This window comes from Choloepus didactylus, chromosome 3, assembly GCF_015220235.1.
Source record: "Choloepus didactylus isolate mChoDid1 chromosome 3, mChoDid1.pri, whole genome shotgun sequence".
Classification (NCBI taxonomy): domain Eukaryota; kingdom Metazoa; phylum Chordata; class Mammalia; order Pilosa; family Megalonychidae; genus Choloepus; species Choloepus didactylus.
The window spans coordinates 177625020-177646300 of record NC_051309.1 but is presented as its reverse complement, the minus strand read 5'-3'; the positions used below and the strand labels follow the sequence as shown (position 1 = coordinate 177646300).

The 21281-nt window shown below is 37.4% G+C and overlaps 1 protein-coding gene across 1 annotated transcript; it reads left to right on the top strand.

The window, feature by feature from the left end:
* The first annotated feature begins 8942 nt into the window (after nucleotides 1–8942).
* LOC119530553 (protein SCO1 homolog, mitochondrial-like) lies at nucleotides 8943–19892 on the top strand. The gene is given in 2 exon segments (XM_037831496.1): nucleotides 8943–8948; nucleotides 18888–19892. Coding segments are annotated over 2 exon segments (1011 nt in total).
* Nucleotides 19893–21281: the final 1389 nt, after the last annotated feature.

The window sequence follows — 21281 nt, the reverse complement described above, 5'->3', positions numbered from 1 at the left end:
TGGAGGTTATTCTTATGTATTATATAGATAGCTTTTTTGGTTTTTAGTGTTTTAGAATAGCTAGAAGGAAATACCTGAAACTGTTTAACTGCAACCAAGTATCCTTGATTCTTAAAGATGATCTTATAACTATGTAGCTTATATGATGGGATCATGTGATTATGAAAACCTTGTGGCTCACACTCCCTTTTTCCAGTGTATGGACAGGTAAGTAGAAAAATGGGGACAAAAAAGTAAATGAATTATAGTGGGGGAGGAGGGTTATGGGATGTTTTGGGCTTTTTTTACTTTTATTTTCATTCTGATTTTTATATTTTGGAGTAATAAAAATGTTCAAAAGTTGATTGTGGGGATGAATGCACAAATATATGATGATACTGTGAACAAATGATACTGTGAACAAATTGTACAATTTGGATGATTGTGTGGGATGTGAATATATCTCAATAAAATTGCATAAAAAAGATATTGGCAAGGCTTGCTTTCTCAGAGTCTGTAATGTTTTGGTGCTGGATGTTGGCAATACTTGGACATTTTTGGTTTATATCTCTGCTTCCCATCACCTGGAAATGTCTTATCTTTCCTCTGCTCTTCCATTTCCACTGACTTCCAACTTCTGTGAGGCCTTCTCTGACTCCAGCTTCCAGTTTATTTTATAATGATTTCTTTATATATTCTAGACACTAGAATCTTATCAGGTATGTGATTTGCAAATATTTTATCCCATTCTGTGCAAATATCTAGCTTACTTTAATTTTAAAATGTTAAGTTCCTCAGAGGCAAACCAGCATAAGAGGCATTTGAGTTATCAAAATCAAATTTCATTTTCACATTTGATTTTTAAAGGCAAGAAAGAAGTACAGAAAGCTAGAAGTGAGATAACTTTTGAGCACTTACCATTGCCAGCAATTTCACATATGTTATCTCATTTGTTACTCACAAAATGTCTGCAAAATTGGCTCTTTTATCCTTGTTTCACAGAGAAGGAAACTGAGGCTCAAAAAGATTAAATAGCATTCCAAGTTCACTGAGTCCATAAAAGGCAAAGCAGGGGTTTAATTATATGTGCTTAACTGATTTGTGCTATCAGATTACCTCCCTCATTTTCTAACATTCCTAAGCTTGGTCAGAAGAAAATTATTCAAATGATTACTTCTTACCTTTAATGAAAAAATTCTGTGCAATGCTTTGACTTCTCCAGGGAAAGATGCTGCATTAATGTCTCATATGCATTCATTGGGTATGTACTAAATATCCCCTGGAGACAATGTCACAGAACTACAGACATTTATTGATGTAAGGCTTTGCATTTACATTTTCAAAATTAGCTATTAAAACAGGGAAACCTCCGGTGTTTAAAAAAATTTATAGTGCCAGTTATTTTAACCATGCATAATCAAGATTATGCCAGAGACAAGATTTAATAGGCTATTCACTAATTATCCATGGGAGATACTTTTATACTTTTAATACTCTTAAGGGAGATAGGAGAGAGGCATTTGTTGATTAAAATTGTCCCCTGGGAACATTGCCTTAAAATATGTATCCTATTAGAGATCTTCTGTCAGACGCTTTTTTTTTTTTTTTTACATTATCTCTTGAAATTACAAATGAATTTATTGATGCCTGTAGGAGGTAATAGGATTCAAACCTAGATCTATGTGACCCCAAAGTCTGTGGATTTTCCTTCCACATCTCACATCAGTGAGCAACTGAATGACACTGTATAGTTTACTTATTTTTCCCCATATTCCATATCATCAAAACTAGTGGCTGAAAAGTAAGCAAGGGCAATCAAGCAAAACATTGTGCTTTTCTCAATTGGAAAAAAAAAAAAAAAAAAGAGGGGTGATTGATTTTTTAAACACTAAATTTTGACTAGTTGTTTTGTCACCATCATTCACTCCAACCTCCTTTTCTTTTTCTTTTTTTTTACTCATCTTGAACTTCAGTGTTTTCTGTCTCTTAAAATAAAAATAAAATGAGTGAACACCAATGTCAAAAAACAGATACTCTTGTTCCATTAGTTTTGTTTCATTGCTTATTTACCTTTGGAAGACTATTTAGGAGACTTTGTGTATCCTATGCCATGTATTCCCCTTAGTTAATATCCAGTAGATTTTAATAATAATAGCAGCTAATTATGGAGCACAGATATGTTGGATGTTTGTCATAATTTATCTCTAGTTTCCACTTCAGGTTTGCATTATTGCCCCCATTAAATATATAAGAAACTGAGGCCCAGAGAGGATCTGTGACTTAAAGTCTTGAGTTAGTAAGCAGAAAATTCTCATCCAGGTATGTACATCACACTTCTGTTGTGGGCATTGAGTTTCTCCAAGGGCCTAACAGATAGCAGGGGTCAACCACAGAAGTACAGCACAGGCAAAAGCTCCAGGTTGCCCTCTGCCATTGATTTTAAGCACTGTCAATAGCATCACCTACTTCAGGGGCAGTGTTTTAATATTTAGCCATTAAAATGAATAAAATTATATCAAAACCTTTTTCGTGTAAATTACTTTCTTAGCACCAAAGCAGCCATAGATTTTTATGCCTACATGGGGATGTGTGTAAAATGTAGTCCTGGCCTTCCAGGAGAGATTTTAATTGGAAAGAAAAGACAGGAGTGCATGTTATGCACCAACCTCTTGAGGCCTCAGCACCCAAACCTGCAAAATGAGGAAATTATGTTAAATAATGTCTAAGATAGGCATCAGCTCCAAAATTTTGTGATTCAATTTAAGTAAATCCAGGAATGCGCTAAGAGAAAAGGGAAACCTATTCAAGGATTGTTTGCTGATAAAATATTCTACTACAAGAAATCCTAGAAGAGGAGTTATCTAGAGAAATAGAGAGGGACATCATGGAAGAGCAAACTAAGAGAGAAGCCTGTGCCACCCCACAAGGTCAGACTGTAGAAAAATTCAGAAGCTGAAAGAGGTGACTAAAGGGAAACACACTTGGCTGGAACAGAATGTGAGAGTGAGAGAGACTGGGAGAGGGAGGTTTGGAGGACGGATTAGGGGAAGACTTGATGATGTACAGTCTTTCAAAATGGACAATACTTTTAAAGGCCATATGAAAGACATTTTGCTATTGGAAACAGAACAAGATATTTAGAAGCACATGTGTATTTGAATGAAGGTGGGGAGAGGAAAGCAAATGAACAAACCAACAGACTGCAAGCTGAAATCCAGGTGCAATGAGAACTATAATAACCATAAGAGCATAGAGGCAGGAGCTTTTCATGAGGGTCAAGAAAGTAGGGAAAATTGGAGGTAAATTTTAAAGAGGAAAAGTAGAGAAAATTGGAAATAAATTTTAAAGAGAAAGCGGTGATCTCTCTTTCCTATAAAAGATTCAAAATTGGAAAATTCCCAATTAGAAAGTGCTAATACAAGCTGACACCAAATGACAACAATAGCAATAACAATAAAATAACCTCATTCTGAATGAAGGAAAGGTGCTAGGGACAAAGAAATCCTTTGTTATCAAGTAGTAAAATATTATTTATTTTTTATAATAAAAATTATTTCATAGAGCTGATACTAATAGCTACCAATTGAGCACTTAGTATGGGCTCTGTACGGTTTGGTAAACACCAGAGATGGATTGGCTTTTATAAAAGGGGGTTTATTTGGTTACACAGTTACAGTCTTAAGGCCATAAAGTGTCCAAGGTAACACATCAATAATTGGGTACCTTCACTGGAGGATGGCCAATGGCGTCCAGAAAACTTCTGTTAGCTGGGAAGGCACGTGGCTGGCATCTGCCCCAGAGTTCTGGTTTCAAAATTGCTTTCACCTAGGACGTTTCTCTCTAGGCTGCAACTTCTCTCCAAAATATCACTCTCAGTTACTCTTGAGGCGTTTATCCTCTCTTAGCTTCTCTGGAAAAAAGACTGCTTTCAAAGGCTGTCTCCAAAATGTCTCTGTAAACTGCAGCTCCTCTCTCAGCTCCTGTGCATTCTTCAAAGTGTCCCTCTTGGCTGTAGCAAGCTTGCTCCTTCTGTCTGAACTTTTATAGGGCTCCAGTGAACTAAAGGTCCATGCTGAATGGGTGGGGTCACACCTCCATGGAAATTATCTAATCAGAGTCATCACCTACATTTGGGTGGGTCACATCTCCATGGAAACATGCAATCAAAGAATTACAACCTAATCAACAGTAATACGTCTGTCCAGACAAGACTGCATCAAAGATAATGGCATTTTGGGGACATAATACATTCAAACTGGCACATGCTCTCAACAAGCCATAACACGGACAGTGCTGTTATTTTACAGATGAGAAAGCTGCATTTCAAAGAAATTACATAGCTTTTCCCAAAGTCACAGTGAGTAATTTGCAGAAGTGAATTTAATCCCATATCTGAGTAACCCAAAAACATGTCTACATAAATGCTGGATTATGATGCCTCACATTAGCAGCTAAATGAAAGTTTTAAAAATTGCAGAGATGATTTTCAGCTTCAGCACTTCATGGAATGAGTCTACATTTTTCAATGTTAAATAAAAACATCATTTTGAAAAAAAAATGTGCAATTTTTTTTTCAAGGAAATGTTACCTTCTCACTTAAGTATTTCTTTAGAGAAAAATTGTACCTGACTATAATTAAAGAATGTCTGAAAAGTTTAAAAACCACATCTTGAAAGAAAATGTAATTTATAATTAAATACCCATGATATACTTAAATACTCTGCATTACTAAAGCATCTTCTAAATAAGTCAACAAATTAAGAAAAACAGGGTGAAAATCAAATAAGTTAGTATACTAGAAAATGTTATAAAGTCAAGAGTTTTATTCAAACATTTTTCTTCTGAGGACTTTACAAACTTGGTTCTTTGAAAATACTTTAATTTCCCTCAGTTTCAAGTCATCTCAACAATCCTAGCACTATACCTCTAAAGACATTCTTTTAGTTCTTTTTCATGCCTCCTATAGTTTGTACATAATGTTCCCTTTCCAGCTGGCTTTGTCAGGTTTCTGAACACTTTAATACAGCACTCTTGGTTGGAGGGTGGGTAAGGGAGAAGACAGCAAATATAAAGTTAAGGATTTATATTCAGTCTTTATGTAGCAGAATGTACTCACCCACAATCAATTTATGAGAGTAGTGGAAGAATGGGTTTTGACAAAAAAAAAAAAAAATCAGTTTGATTTCATTCAACCAGCATTTCATGAGTAACCCAAAGGGTCCCAAAGTCTGTGGATGATCCTGCAAATAAAACAATGCTGTCCTTACTTCTGAGAGACATTATGTTCAATGGGAAGATATGTAAAGAAATATATCATTTTAATATATAGCATATGGTGAATGCAACCCTAAATGTATTTTCAGTCTTCTGGCAGGTAATTAGCTCTTTCAGACTGAGGAAAGCTTCTTGAAGAAGACACCTCAACTGAGCCTTGAAAGTAAGAGATCTAGGAGCAAAGACTTGCTACCAGATGACTGTAGAATTAAAGAGAACCTTAATCTGAGCGGGTCATACAAAACCAACAAAATTATAAATACAATGTCAGCTAATGTTCATAGTGCTGGAAAAATAATTAACCCATCCAGGAATCAAGTTTTCTTTTTAGCCTACCGGTTCCAAGTCAAATATGCCATGGATGGTTTTTCCTTGTATACAGCTCTTGGCAAACACAAACAGCACCTAGGTGGGTGCTGAGGACTCAGAAGTTTGATAAATATATTTTGGTTGATTGAGGAAGATGCTGTGTTATAAATATCTAAAAATAAGTTAGAAATATGAAAGTGATAGGTATATGTGACACCCAAGAGCACTTTCATTTGCTTCAAGCAGAAATTCTTTCTTTTTCAAACATTAAGCTTTGGGAACAGAAGCCAGTCTATCAGACAGGATGAGGAGGCTGTCTTGAGAGCTGTATGATATAACTAGTTATTGTTTCTAAGTAGCTTGACCTCCTCCTAACTTTTGTTCAACAAAGCTACGCCATTCCAATTTGTTGCCCAAGAATGGCTGCTAAATAACCTAGGTGAAATAAAAAATATTAATCTAGAGTAAGCTAGGTGGAGATCATGTGGGTGTGGCTTGTATATGAGCTGTCCTAGCGAGGTCCAGTAACAGCTGACTCTGGGGCTAAAGAAATATTCCGACTGTCTGCCTCCTCCCTGGCATTGCCATTTATGTTACCTGACAAACGGTCATGATGATAAGTAGGTGGTGCCTCAGAAGAAGCACAACCTTCCAGTTTTGGTGTTGCTTAGATGCCAACACTAAATCCCCTAGTGTTTGCTTTCATATCTTGCACTAAGAAAATTCACCATCTCTTGTTCCCTAGCTCCTCTGTGACCTGCTATCTTTTTGGATGAAAATACTCTGTATTTAAATAAGGTTTTACAGTTCATAAACCACATCCATATAATTTGCTTTATTTAGATACTTTTGTGAATTCCTTGTACTAAACAATTATTAGCTCCACTTTACAGATCAAGACAGCAAGATTAAAGGAGGAAGAGAAATAAGATTTACTGATGCCTGCCAGTCTTCAAAAACCCTTTGAAATAGGGGTCATTATCTCCACTATACAAGTGAGGAAAGCGAAAATTTAAGTAACATGCCCAAAGTCATAAAGTTAGCAGATGATGGATCTGGCACTTAAAATCAACTTTGACTCTTGGGGTAATTATCAACATGGTTGGTGATCAGATTCACATGAGGAGCTTTATCAAAATACATGTCTAACCTATATCCCAGACATTCTAGGGACTATCCAACTACGTGTGAATTTCAAAAGCCTCCACAATTTATTTTGCTGTGCAACCCAGGTTAAGACCCACTGCTTCCCCATTTGCTTTCTTATTATAAATTATTTTCTCAATTTACACTGTTTTGTTCATCAACAATCAGTAATTATGATTTTGAAATGACTTCTTAATTGGCCATTTAAACACCTTATATGGATTATGATCATCACTTGACCATTAATAATTATGAAACATGATTAAGAGATATCTAGTTTTTTACTATTCTATAATATTGTCAATAAGTTTTTATATTGCAATTACTTAAAATTTCTTAAGCACATAAAATATAATAATTAAGACAATATTGGTATAGAAATAGACATAGACAAATATACCAGTGGCGCAAAAGAGAGCCCAGATTCACATTTTTATTAAATGAGTACATACTTGAGTATATAAAATGAGCATCATATTTGCTATTATTATTATTACTATTGTTACTTTGTTATTATTATAATCAACAGAGATTACTCTACAGAACAATGATTGAAGGATGGTCTTTTCAATACAGTTACCTGTATGAAAAAGTGGTACCCACAATAAAAAAAAATGAAATTGTACCCTTACCTCAGAACATACTAAAAGTAACAGCTCCAGGTGGATTATAGACATAGATTTTAAACATAAAACTATAAAGCTTTTTAAATATACTATAGGAGATTATATTCATGACCCTGGAGTAAGAAAAGATTTCTTAAATAAGATACAAAAAAAGTATATTTAAGAAAAAATTAGTAATTTTGACTGCATTAAAATAAGAACTTTTGTTCATCAAACACATCATTAAAATAGTAAAAATACAAGTCACAGAATAGGATAAATGTTTGCAAATATGTAACAAAATACTGGTATCCAGGCTTTATAAAGAATCCTATTAAATAAGAAAAAAGAAAAAAAAAAAATAGAAAAATGGGTATTTGAGCAGGAACTTCACACAAAAAAAGTAAGTTCAAATTGTTGCTAAGCATATGAAAATCATTCAACCTCATTAGTAATCAGGAAAAGGCAAATTAAAACTATGGTAAGATACCATTACATACCCATACAATTGACCAAAATGGGAATGGTATGAATCGCATACACTGCTAGTATGAATGTAAATTGGTGTGACGACATTGGAAAACAGTTTGGCTTTATCTAGTAAAGGTGAAGAGATGTATATCTTATCCTACAATTGCAGTCCTAGGAATCAAACCATAAAATTTCCTGCCTATGGGGACTAGGATACATTATATGTAAAAGAATGTCTATAGCATCTAGTCTTGTCTAGAAACAATCCAAATGTCCAAAAGACAGTTGAATGGACCCATCATAATGGTGTATTCATAGATTGGAATATTTTATAGCAATAAAAATAAACCTGGCTCTACTGTAACAGATGATACTGTGTAAATGAAACCAGACACATAATAATACATGTTGCCTAATTCTACTTATACGAATTTCATAAAAAGACAAAATTAAACTACATTTTTAGGGATGCATACATAGTGGGGAAAGCTAGAGAAAAGCGATTATTATAAATGTTAAGTAATGGTTGCCTCAAGGGGTGAAGGAAGGGAGTGGGGTCTGCAAGAGACACAGTGGAATGGAAGGCTTCTGGGAGTGTAGCAATGTTTTTTTCTTTTTTTATCACAATTTTTATTGGAGGATATAACATATATACATAAAAGTGATAACTTTCTGAGTGTAATTTAACAAGTGGTTAGAGAGCAATTTTCAAAGAATATTATGGGTTACAGTTCCACAGTCTCAGTTATTTCCTTATTGTGAAATATAACATATATGCAAAAAGGTAATTATTCATTATGCTTTTCAGTTGTGTTTTATGTACTTTCTGTGCGCATGTTATCTATAACAATTTTAAGAATGCTCTAAAAAGGCTGCTTAAGCAGGAAACTCCACATGAAATGTTTATTACTATCAAATTTAAATATATTAAAAATCCAGGGCTAGCAATTGAAAAGAATAAGTCATATGTTTGATTTGCTGCTGAAATGGTACACCTGTGTAGAGTTGTTAGCACCCATGCAGTGTTTTTTTTTTTCTTGCCATGTGGTGGGAAGTGGCTGCCAATTCTGGTGCTGCTCTTCTCAGTAACAAAACATCTTATACAATAATCTCTAGAAATCAGCGAATAATAGAGCTTTCATGCTGGTGAAACTAACAATGCAGGCAAGGCACATGTTGAGTGCAATTTTAATTAATCAGCATGTTTATTTGAGTATAAATTACACTCCCACCACTTCCTGAGTTCAAAGTCTATTATTAATATTTCTATGAGTGATATGTCTTGCTTTTGGAGACCTTTCTCCTTTCCTTTCTTGCTTCATTGTCTTGGGTACTTAGGAAAAGGATGTTATTTAGTTCCAACTGATTCTCAGATGAATCTTTTCATGAGAAGAGTCTAATAAAAGAATAATCAATGTATTCTTATTAAAAGTTAAAAAAAATAAAATTATAGGCAGCATGGCAACAGGTACGGTCATAAAACCTGGATCACACTATGCAAGGACTAAAACATATTTACACATTTAATGAAAACAGTATGAATGAGCACACAGAAAACAGAGCTATCACAACAATGTACATGGTAACCATCCCTTATCTAATTTGACACTTACAGAATCCTTCACCCATTACCATTCAGGGAAATTGAAAAGAACTAGTGACAAATAGAAGTGTTCTTTCTAGCACCTCTAGATTTTTCCTTTTCACCAAGAGATAGATTCTCTCTTTATACTGAGAAATGGCTCATGGTCCTACCAAGCTAAAAATGACCACTTTCCTGAAATGAGAGCAGTTTTGAACTCTTCTACTATGTGCAATAATAATAGCTAGCATCCATTTATCACTTAATATATGTCAAGTGTCCCATATATATTATCTCCTTTAATCCTGATGAAAATCTCATAAAGTAAGCACTATTATCCTCCCCACTGTACTGGAGAAGAAACTGGGGCTCAGAGAGGTTGAGTATTTTGCACAGCAAACTGACACACATGGAAGAACTGGAATTCAACACCAGGAACTTAGTTCCAGAAGCCACACTTAAACCACTACTATCACATGAATCGACACATTTCCTCCCATGGGCTAAGGATCCAGAGAGACCCCCATAGAATTTCCTGACACTTCTGGAAATGCTTTGCTTCCTTTAATGATAATCATGACAGTAGTGCCTAACAGGCATCCCAAACAACCTAAAGAACTTATGGGAGATTTTGGAAGTGCATAATTTATTCCCAGAAACTTTACCCATATGGAGTCTGGTAAAGCTGAAAAATGATTAGAAACATTTCTAAAGACTGCATCAATGGGAGAACTTTCAATTATATTGCCAACTAAAAGCTTAAATTCTAGAATGCCTGAGTATAATAGTGCTTAATATGTTTGAGTGTCTACCATGTGCTAGTGCCGTAAAGATGATTTTTGTGTATTATCTCATTTGTTCCTCACAAGAATTGAATGAAGCTAAATACCCTTATTAACCTTATCTTTCAGCCTATAATTATAGGATTCAATTCAAAGGCAAAGAACTTGGTCACATCTGTAATAATGGTGAAGCCAGAATTCAAACTCAGGCCGTCTCTCTCTGGAGCCTGCCCTTTCAAACCCTGCACTGCCTTGTTCTCAGGTCTTAAAATTAGTAATTTTTGTTAGAGAAAGTCTGTCATATTCAACTAACAGTTGCCTTTTTATATGACTTTATCATTATCTTCACTGATTAGGCTAATATCCATAAATACTACTCTTTTTTTTTTTTTTTAATTCAGTTTTATTGAAATACATTCACACATCATACAATCATCCATGATATGCAATCCACTGTCCACAGTATGATAACATAGTTATGCGTTCATCACCACAATCTATCTCTGAACATTTTCCTTACATCAGAAAGAACCAGAACAAGAATAAAAAATAAAAGTGAAAAAAAAAACACCCAAATCATCCCCCCATCCCACCCCATTTGTCCTTTAGTTTTTATCCCCATTCCTCCACTCATCCATACACTAGATAAAGGGGGTGTGATCCACAAGGTCTTCAAAATCACACTGTCCCCCCTTGTAATCTACATTATTATATAATTGTCTTCAGGAGTCCAGGCTGCTGGGTTGGAGTTTGGTAGTGTCAGGTATTTACTTCTAGCTATTCCAATACATTAAAGCCTAAGAGGTGTTATCTATATAGTGCATAAGAATGTCCACAGAGTGACCTCTCAACTCCATTTGGAATCTCTCAGCCACTGAAACCATTTTGTCTCATTTTGCATCCCCCTTTTGGTCAAGAAGATACTCTCAGTCCCACGATGCCGGGTCTACATTCATCCCCGGGAGTCATACTCTGCGTTGCCAGGGAGATTTACACCCCTGGGAGTTGGGTCCCACGTAGGGGGGAGGGCAGCGAGTTCACCTGTCGAGATGGCTCAGTTAGAGAGAGAGAGGGCCACATCTGAGCAACAAAGAGGTACTCAGGGGGAGACTCTTAGGCACCATTACATACAACTTTAGACTCTCCTTTGTGGTAATGAGCTTCATAAGGGCAAGGTCCCATGCTCAAGGGCTCAGCACATCAAACCACCAGTCTCAATGTTTGTGACAACATACACTAGGGGATCAGCATCTCAAAGTTTAGAGATAGGCCTTACAATTCAGGGATAGAGTTAACTGCTGTAAGAGCTTACAATCTAGGTACTATTACAATTATTGTGTCCACGTTAGGCTATGTTCTAAGATTCAATTCTGAGTTTACACATTGTAGTTAGTCCATATTGGTGAGGCATCATTGGTCTCACCATGTTTTCTCCAACACTTTTACTCCTATATATATATTTTCCTACAATTTTATAGACTTATATTCACATACCATACATTTATCCACAGTGTACAATCAGTTGTTCATGGTATCATCATAAAGTTGTACATTTATCACTACAATCAGCATTTGAACATATTGATTACTACAAGAAAAATTGTTTTTTTTTTTTTTTTTTTTTTTTAGCAATAAGAAAAAATGTTAAAAAGAAAAATAACATGTCATACAATACAATATACTACTAAGGACAGCAAATAACACCACTACCAAGAATCCCATATTACTCCCCTATATCCCTTTCTCATATACATTTAGCAATGGCATATTGCCTTTGTTACATTTAATGGAGGTATATTACAATGTTACTGTTGACCATAGACTCCAGTTTGCTTTGATTATGTTTTTTCCTGAATACCATCCCTTTTTCAAATTTCTACATGGTTGACATTCATTTGCTTTCCCACATGCAAAAACATTTTTATATTTGTATATTTAGTAACAGTCATTGGCCACTCCAGTTTTTGCCACGTTATACAGTCCCAGTCTTTATCATCTATCGTTACCTCTGGTGTCATACATTCTCCTATCCCACCTCTTTCAGCTTTACTCACAGACATCTTTGTTCAGTGTACTTACAATACCGTGCTACCATCACACAGCATTATGCTATCTATTTCTGGATCTATGCGATCAATCCTAAACATTCTGTAGTCCTTCAGCATCAAATGGCTGATCTCTGCCCTCTTTCTATCTCCTGGTCGCCTGTTTGTCAGCTTTTAACTCCAAAGTTTGTTCATTAATATCTGTTCATATTAGTGAGACCATACAGAATCTGTCCTTTTGTTTCTGGCTAACTTCACTCAACATAATGTCCTCAAGGTTCAGCCACATTATTACATGATCCATGTCTTTGTTCTGTCTTACAGCTGCATAATATTCCATCATGTGTATATACCACAGTTTGTTTATCCACTCGTCCTTTGATGGACATTTGGGCTGTTTCCATCTCTTGGCAATTGTGAATAATGCTGCAATAAACATTGGTCTACAAATGTCTGTCTGTGTCTTAAGTTTCAGTTCCTCTGAGTATATACCCAGCAATGGAATAGCTGGGTCATATGGCAAATCTATATTTAGCTTCCTGAGGAACCTCCATACTGTCTTCCAGAGTGGTTGCACCATTCTACATTCCCACCAACAATGAATAAGTGTGCCTCTTTCTCCACATCCTCTCCAGCACTTGTCATTTTCTGTTTTTTGGATAATGGCCATTCTGGTAGGTGTGAGATGATATCTCATTGTGGTTTTGATTTGCATTTCCTTAATAGCCAGTGAAGTTGAGCATTTTTTCATATGCTTTTGAGCCATTTGTATTTCCTCTTCAGAAAAATGTCTGTTCATGTCTTTTGCCCATTTTTTAATTGGATTGTTTGTCTTTCTGTTATTGAGATGCAGGATTGCTTTATATATTCGGGATATTAAACCCTTATCTGATATGTGGTTTCCAAATATCATCTCCCATTGTGTAGGTTGCCTTTTGACTTTTCTGGCAAAGTCCTTTGATGTACAAAAGTGTTTAATTTTGAGGAGATCCCATTTGTCTATTTGTTCTTTGGTTGCTCGTGCCTTGGGTGTGAGGTCTAAGAAACCACCTCCTTTCACAAGATCTCTAAGATACTGTCCTACATTTTCTTCTAAGAGTTTTATGGTCTTGGTGCTAATGTTTAGGTCTTTGATCCACTTTGAGTTAATTTTGGAATAAGGTGTGAGATGGACATCCTCTTTCATTCTTTTGGAAATGGATATCCAGTTCTCCAAACACCATTTATTGAACATGCTGCTCTTTCCCAGTTGCTTTGGCTTCACTGCCTTATCAAAGATCAGTTGTCCATAGATGTGAGAGTCTACTTCTGAACACTCAATTCGATTCCATTGATCAGTATATCTGTCCTTATGCCAGTACCATGCTGTTTTGAGCACTGTAGCTTTGTAATATGCTTCAAAGTCAGGTAGTGTGAGACCTCCCACTTCATTCCTCTTTCTCAAGACATTTTTGGCTATTCGGGGCACCTTACCCTTCCAAATAAATTTAGTTATTGGTTTTTCTATTTCTTTAAAGTAAGTTGTTGGGATTTGAATTGGTATTGCATTGAATCTGTAAATCAGTTTAGGTAAAATTGCCATCTTAACTATATTTAGTCTTCCAATCCATGAACATGGTATGTTCTTCCATTTTTTCAGGTCTTGTTCAATTTCTTTTAGCAGTTTCTTATAGTTTTCGATGTAAAGGTCTTTTGTGTCCTTGGTTAAGTTTATTCCTAAATACTTGATTCTTTTGGTTGCTATTGTAAATGGGATTTTTTTCTTGATTTCCTCCTCTTGTTGCACATTACTTGTGTATAGGAACACTACAGATTTTTGCGTGTTGATCTTGTAGCCTGCTACTTTGCTGTATTTATTGACTAGTTGTAGTAGCTTTGCTGTAGATTTTTCCGGATTTCCTACATATAGAATCATGTCATCTGCAAATAGTGAAAGTTTTACTTCTTCCTCTCCAATTTGGATGCCTTTTATTTCTTTTTCTTGCCTAATTGCTCTAGCTAGAACTTCCAGCACAATGTTGAATAGCAATGGTGATAGTGGGCATCCCTGTCTTGTTCCTGTTCTTAGAGGAAAAGCTTTCAGTCTCTCCCCATTGAGTGTGATGTTAGCTGTGGGTTTTTCATATATTGCCTTTATCATGTTGAAAAAGTTCCCTTCTATTCCTATCCTTTGAAGTGTTTTCATCAGGAAAGGATGTTGAATTTTGTCAAATGCCTTTTCTGCATCAATCGAGATGATCATGTGGTTCTTCTGCTTTGATTTATTGATGTGGTGTATTACATTAATTGATTTTCTTGTGTTGAACCAGCCTTGCATACCTGGAATAAATCCCACCTGGTCGTGGTGTATAATTCTTTTAATGTGCTGCTGGATTCGATTTGCGAGTATTTTGTTGAGGATTTTTGCATCTATATTCATTAAAGAAATTGGTCTATAATTTTCTTTTTTTGTAGTATCTTTGCCTGGTTTTGGTATTAGGGTGATGTTGGCTTCATAGAAAGAGTTAGGTAGCTTTCCCTCTTCTTTAATTTTTTTGAAGAGATTGAGCAGGATTGGTACTAATTCGTTCTTGAATGCTTGGTAGAATTCACATGTGAAACCATCTGGTCCTGGGCTTTTCCTTTTTGGGAGCTTTTTGATGACTGACTCAATCTCTTTACTTGTGATTGGTTTGTTGAGGTCATCTATTTCTTCTTGAGTTAATGTTGGTTGTTTATGCTTTTCTAGGAAGTTGTCCATTTCATCTAAGTTGTCTAGTTTATTAGCATATAGTTGCTCATAGTATCTTCTCATTATCTCCTTAATTTCTGCAGGGTCGGTAGTTATATTTCCTTTCCCATTTCTGATTGCATTTATTTGCATCTGCTCTCTCTTTTTTTTGTTAGCCTAGCCAGTGGTCCATCGATTTTATTGATTTTCTCAAAGAACCAACTTCTGGTTTTGTTGATTCTCTCTATTGTTTTCCTGTTCTCAATTGCATTTATTTCTGCTCTAATCTTTGTTATTTCTTCCCTTCTGCTTGCTTTGGGTTTAGTTTGCTGTTCTTTCTCTAATTCCTCCAGGTGAGCAGTTAACTCTTCAATTTTTGCTCTCTCTTCTCTTTTAATATAGGCATTTAGGGCAATAAATTTCCCTCTCAGCACTGCCTTTGCTGCATCCCATAAGTTTTGATAAGTTGTGTTTTCATTGTCATTTGCCTCGAGGTATTTACTAATTTCTCTTGTAATTTCTTCCTTTACCCACTGGTTTTCTAAGAGGGTGTTGTTTAGCCTCCATATGTTTGTGAATTTTATGACCTTCTGCCTTTTATTTATTTCCAACTTCATTCCACTGTGGTCTGAGAAAGTGTTTTGTATAATATCAATATTTTTAAATTTGTTGAGACTTGCTTTGTGACCTAACATGTGGTCTATCCTAGAGAATGTTCCATGAGCACTTGAGAAAAAAGTGTATCCTGCTGTTGTTGGGTGTAGTGTTCTATAAATGTCTGTCAAGTCTAGTTCATTTATCATACAATTCAACATCTCTGTTTCTTTAGTGATCCTCTGTCTAGATGTTCTATCCATTGATGAGAGTGGTGTATTGAAGTCTCCAACTATTATTGTAGAGGTATCTATTTCTCCTTTCAGTGATCGCAGTGTTTGCCTCATGAATTTTGGGGCATTCTGGTTTGGTGCATAAATATTTATGACTGTTATGTTTTCTTGATGAATTGACCCTTTTATTAATATATAGTGTCCTTCTTTGTCTCTTTTAATTGTTTCACTTTTGAAGTCTAACTTGTCTGATATTAATATAGCTACTCCTGCTTTTTTCTGGTTGTTGTTTGCATGAAATATCTTTTTCCAACCTTTCACTTTCAGTCTATGTTTGTCCTTGTGTCTAAAGTGAGTTTCTTGTAGACAGCATATAGATGGGTCCTGTTTTTTAATCCATTCTGCCAGTCTGTGTCTTTTTATTGGGGAGTTTAATCCATTTACATTTAGTGTTATTACTGTAAGGGCAGTACTTTCTACTACCATTTTGTTTTTTTGGAATTTATATGTCATATCTTATTTTTTCCTCTCTTTTTACCTTTCCTGATAATCTTCATTTCTGCACTCTTCTCCAACTCTCTCTCTCCTGTCTTTTCCTATCAGCCTGTAGCACTCCCTTTAGTATTTCTTGTAGTGCTGGTCTCTTATTCACAAACTCTGTCAGTGTCTGTTTGTCTGAAAATGTTTTAATCTCTCCCTCATTTTTGAAGGAAAGTTTTGCTGGATATAGAATTCTTGGTTGGCAGTTTTTCTCTTTCAGTATCTTAAATATATCATGCCACTGTCTTCTTGCCTCCATGGTTTCTGCAGAGAAATCTGTACATAGTCTTATGGACTTTCCCTTGTATGTGATGGATTGCTTTTCTCTTGCTGCTTTCAGAATCCTCTCTTTGTCTTTGACATTGGACAATCTGACCAGTAAGTGTCTTGGAGTAGGTCTATTGGGATCTATTCTATTTGGGGTACATTGTACTTCTTGAATCTCTAATTTTCTGTCTTTTATAAGAGTTGGGAAATTTTCAGTGAATATATCTTCTATTACTCTTTCTGCCCCTTTTCCCTTCTCTTCTCCTTCTGGGATACCCATAACATGTATATTTGTGCGTTTCATGTTGTCACTCAGCTCCCTAAGACCCTGCTCATATTTTTCCATTTTTTTCACCAGCTGTTCTTTTGTGTGTATGAATTCGAATGACCTGTCTTCCAGTTCACTGATCCTTTCTTCTGCCTGTTCAAATCTACTGTTGTGTCCCTCCATTGTGTTTTTCATCTCCTCCATTGTGGCCTTCATTCCCATGAGTTCTGCCATTTGTTTTTTTAAGTTTATGAATTCTTCTTTATGGTCAGCCAGTGTCTTCTTTATATCCTTCAGCTCTTTTGCTATATCTTCCTTCATTTCATCAAATTTATTTAGCATTAGTTGCCTCCACTCCTGTGTCTCAGCTGAGCTATTAGTTTGTTCCTTTGGCTGGTCCATGTTTTCTTGTTTCCTGGTATGGCTTGTTATCTTAAGTTGTCTAGGCATCTGATTCTCTTGATTAGTTTATTTTGGAGCTTGTTTTCTGTCTTTTACCTAGTGGTTTTCTTGTTGGTTGGCTTTGTTCTCAGGCCTCTGTTATTCAGTTCAACTTATTCTAGACCTCTAACTTAGGTTCTATTTAGTTGATCACAATTTTTCCCCTCTTGTTTTTTCTGTTTCTTGCTCTGCCTCTATGTAACCTTTTTGTGAGTGGGTCTCCTTGGGTATGGTCGACCCTAGTCAGATTTTCCCATTCTAGTGAGGCCTAGGTCTCATTGGGAGGGTATGGAGTTTTCCTGAGAATGAGACCCTCCTATGAGGCCTTTAGAATTGGTGCTTTTCCTCTCCTGTCCAGCAGGTGGCGCTGGCCAGCCCGCAGCTCCCCCACCAGTGTAAGGAGGTATGGAGCCTTTAGTTCTCCTGGTGACTCTGAGCCTGTCAGGGGCGTGGCTGACTGAAGCTGGAATCTGAATTCCAGTCCCTGGGGTCTGAATTCCCAGAAGGAGGACTGCCAGTTGAGCTGGGCCTCCCTCCACTCTCCCAATCCTCAGACCTCCAGTTGTCTCTCAGGGACACTATTCCCTTCTCCTCTCTCCTCTTTGGGGCCTCTCAAGGTAGATTCCTTGGTCAGCCTGAGTTACCAATTAAAGATGGGGCTGGAGGCCTTCAGTAGTGAACACGGAATTCAAAGACACTGTGGGTACTCTGTCTCCCCTCAAGCCCAGCCTAGTCCCTCAACCTGGGCTTTCCGATAGAAAATAACCACATATATTACTTTTAGATAAAAAAAAAAAAAGTAGAAAAGAAATCAAGAAAAAGAAAAAAGGGAAAAAAAAAAGAGTCTCTTTTAAATGTCTTTCCCCAGCCTGGAAGTTTTGTCAGTGTCAGAATAGAGCATTTAAAGATACGCTTTGGGCTATTGTCTGATAATTACTCTCCAACCGCTTCAGTTCCACCCCTGCCAGGGGCTATTGAAATGCAAAGAGATAAGGGATCAGTGAGAAGCCAGAAGGGACAAAATGTAAGGGAAAAAAAAAAATGGCTTTTTTGGAGTCTGGGAATGGGTGCCCGCTTTTACGTGCCCCCACTTCTTGGAGCCCAGCCCTTCTTTAGCACCCCAGCTCCCAAAGTTAGTTAATTAATTTGTTAATTAATTCTGCAGTTGAGGCTGGGTTGAGCCTCCCTTCTTGCCCTCAGCAGATTGCTGTTTTTTGGTTCTTCCCCCCCCCCTTTCAGGGAGCCAGCAGCAAGACTGTCTGTGAGGTCTGGGTGGGGAGGGGCGCCAGACCCCTGGTCCGGGGAACTTACAATGTTCGCTGCGATCTCAGCTTTTCCTCCAATTCCAAACTTGAGTCCAATGTGTGACTGGTTACTGGAGACCCCGAAAACGCTGTTTCATATAGTTCTTGGGTAACTGCCAGCTGCTCTAGGGGAGAGACGAAATTCAGCTGCTGCTTCTTTTACATGAGGATCGAGGTCTCTCGGTGAGTAGGATCTTAACGTATCCAATACTACTCTTGAAATGTCTTTAATATCCTAGATGGATAATTCCTTAAGGGTTAGACCTTTCAACTTTAAAATTCTCTTTCCTAGCCGTATATACAGTGAAATTAATAATGCTATGTTTGTTCTTTCCAGGGTGTGAAGATCCAATACTTGAAGGATGAAGGCAAGTTCTTGCTGACCGTATATTATATATTAAAATATAATGGAAGAGCTTCTAAGCTCATAGCCGGGGTGCTAGTGGTCCCCGGCCGTGTCGTGCGGCCCCCAGAAGGCCACCTTTGGCGTGTCTTGTGTCGCGGAGTCCAGCTTTGCAGCCCCGCTGAGGTGACTGTGAGCGTCTGCTGGAGGCAGCTGTGCGTGCGGCGAGCGGAGGCGTGGCGGGGCTCGGGGCTCGCGGGCAGCTGCCTGGGAAGCCGGGGGCTCAGTGCAGCCATGCTGCCACCCGGGGTCATCAGGGCCCAGGTCGACGGGCTGCAGAGACCCCACGCACCCCTCACAGCCCAGCCTGTTTCTCGGAAGTCCTTAGCATTCACATTTGCTATCGGAGGAGCTTTACTGGCTGGAATGAAATAATTCAAGAAAGAAAAGGCAGAAAAGCTGGAGAAGGAACGGCAGCGAAACCTAGGAAAGTCTTTACTCGGGGGACCATTTTCCCTCACAACTCATATTGGAGAGCCTGAAACTGACAAGGACTACCTAGGCCGGTGGGTATTGATTTATTTTGGTTTCACCCATTGCCCTGATATCTGTCCAGAAGAACTAGAAAAAATGATTCAAGTCCTGGATGAAATAGATAGTATTCCATCTCTGCCAAATTTAACTCCACTTTTCATCACTATTGACCCAGAGACGGACACAAAAGAAGCCATCGCAACTTATGTGAAAGAATTTTCTCCCAAGCTGACTGGCTTCACCGGGACAAAAGAAGAGATTGATCAAGTGGCCCAAGCATACAGAGTATATTACAGCCCAGGATCCAAGGATGAGGACGAGGACTACATAGTGGATCATACAATAATAATGTACTTGATTGGACCAGATGGTGAGTTGCTAGATTATTTTGGCCAGAACAAGAAGAATGCGGAAATAGCTGGTTTGATTGCTGCACACGTGAGGGAGCACCAGAAGAAGAGTTAGCCCGGCGGTGCTGCCAGAGGCGGTGCTGCCAGAGGCAGTGCGCTCTTGCTAAAGAGGATGGTGGCTTTGTGTCTCCCAGAGGAGCTGATATATGTGCAGCGTACAGAATGGCCTTCATACCATGAGAGCATCTGTATATTTTGGGCAGGACATCCTGCCCTGGGGTTCATCCAAGATACATTCTTGACACTATGAAGATTACTACCCAAAGTCTCCCAGGTAGCTGTCATGGGACCAGAGGACCAAGATGATGTGAAGCCAGTGAGGAGCGGCCGTCACGGAGGACACGGCAGGACACAGCACGTTCGGTGACTTCACCCATGTAAACAGGGCCCCCGTTTAGCTCTGCTGCCCCTCCAATATCTTGGACCTTTGCTTATACAGATTATGGGACTTAATTTCCATGAAAAGAGGATAATTTCTATAGTGCTCTTGCTTTCCTCTTCGAGCTCTTAGTGGCCGATTTGGAAAAACAGTCAAATTAGGCTCTCTGCCATTCAGAGTTAATTTTTATACCTGGGAGCATAAGTGTAGTCTTCCTTGTTAACGGGCATCAATGGCAGGCTCGCATTTCATTCCACTGTCAGCAAAGTGCTGATTTGACTAATGAAAAGAAAACATATAGTTTGGGAAAACTCCTGGATCAATTTTGGGGGCTTTTTATGTGATTTTTAGAGAAATGATATGCCAGATTTTCAATGACATATGAAATGGAAATAGGAGGGTATTGATCATGAGTGTGGTACAGAATACTCCAGGGTACACTGGATTGCACTGCTTGGAAAATAAAGGTGTCTTCAGTTTAAAATATATATATATATGTATGTATATATAGATAATGGAAGGGGGAGTTACAGACAACACAATTTTTTCCTCTGAAACATGGTCATTGCATTTGTATAGTTCTGATTGTCCTCAAATATAATCCCTACCTGTTAAGGAAACAGAGAATGATGAGATACAAAACAAAACAAAATTGCTCCAGTTTGAGGACAGATGAAAATGAATACCATTAACCATGTTGGAAGGCTGCAAATATACAGAAATTGTAGGTCTGGTTCTGTCTAAGCACAGCAGTTTTTATTAAAGTTAGTTTTTTCAATAAAGATTCTTCTGTATTTTGCCTTTAATGAGAAATTTAAAAAACATTACCAGAACTGTGGGAACAATTTCACACTTTAAGCAAGTGCTTGGGGAAAACATAAAACCATGTATTGGAAATAGATACAAAAGAAACCACTTGTCCTGGCATTTTTCCAAAACTTGGTCACAATAAAATGAAATTTTAAGAAAAAAAATAGCTCAAAGTCAATCTAAACGAAAGGAAATACTCACCCAAAACTGCTTCATAGATTCAGGGATTCTAGGGTTAAATTATCCCTGCAAATA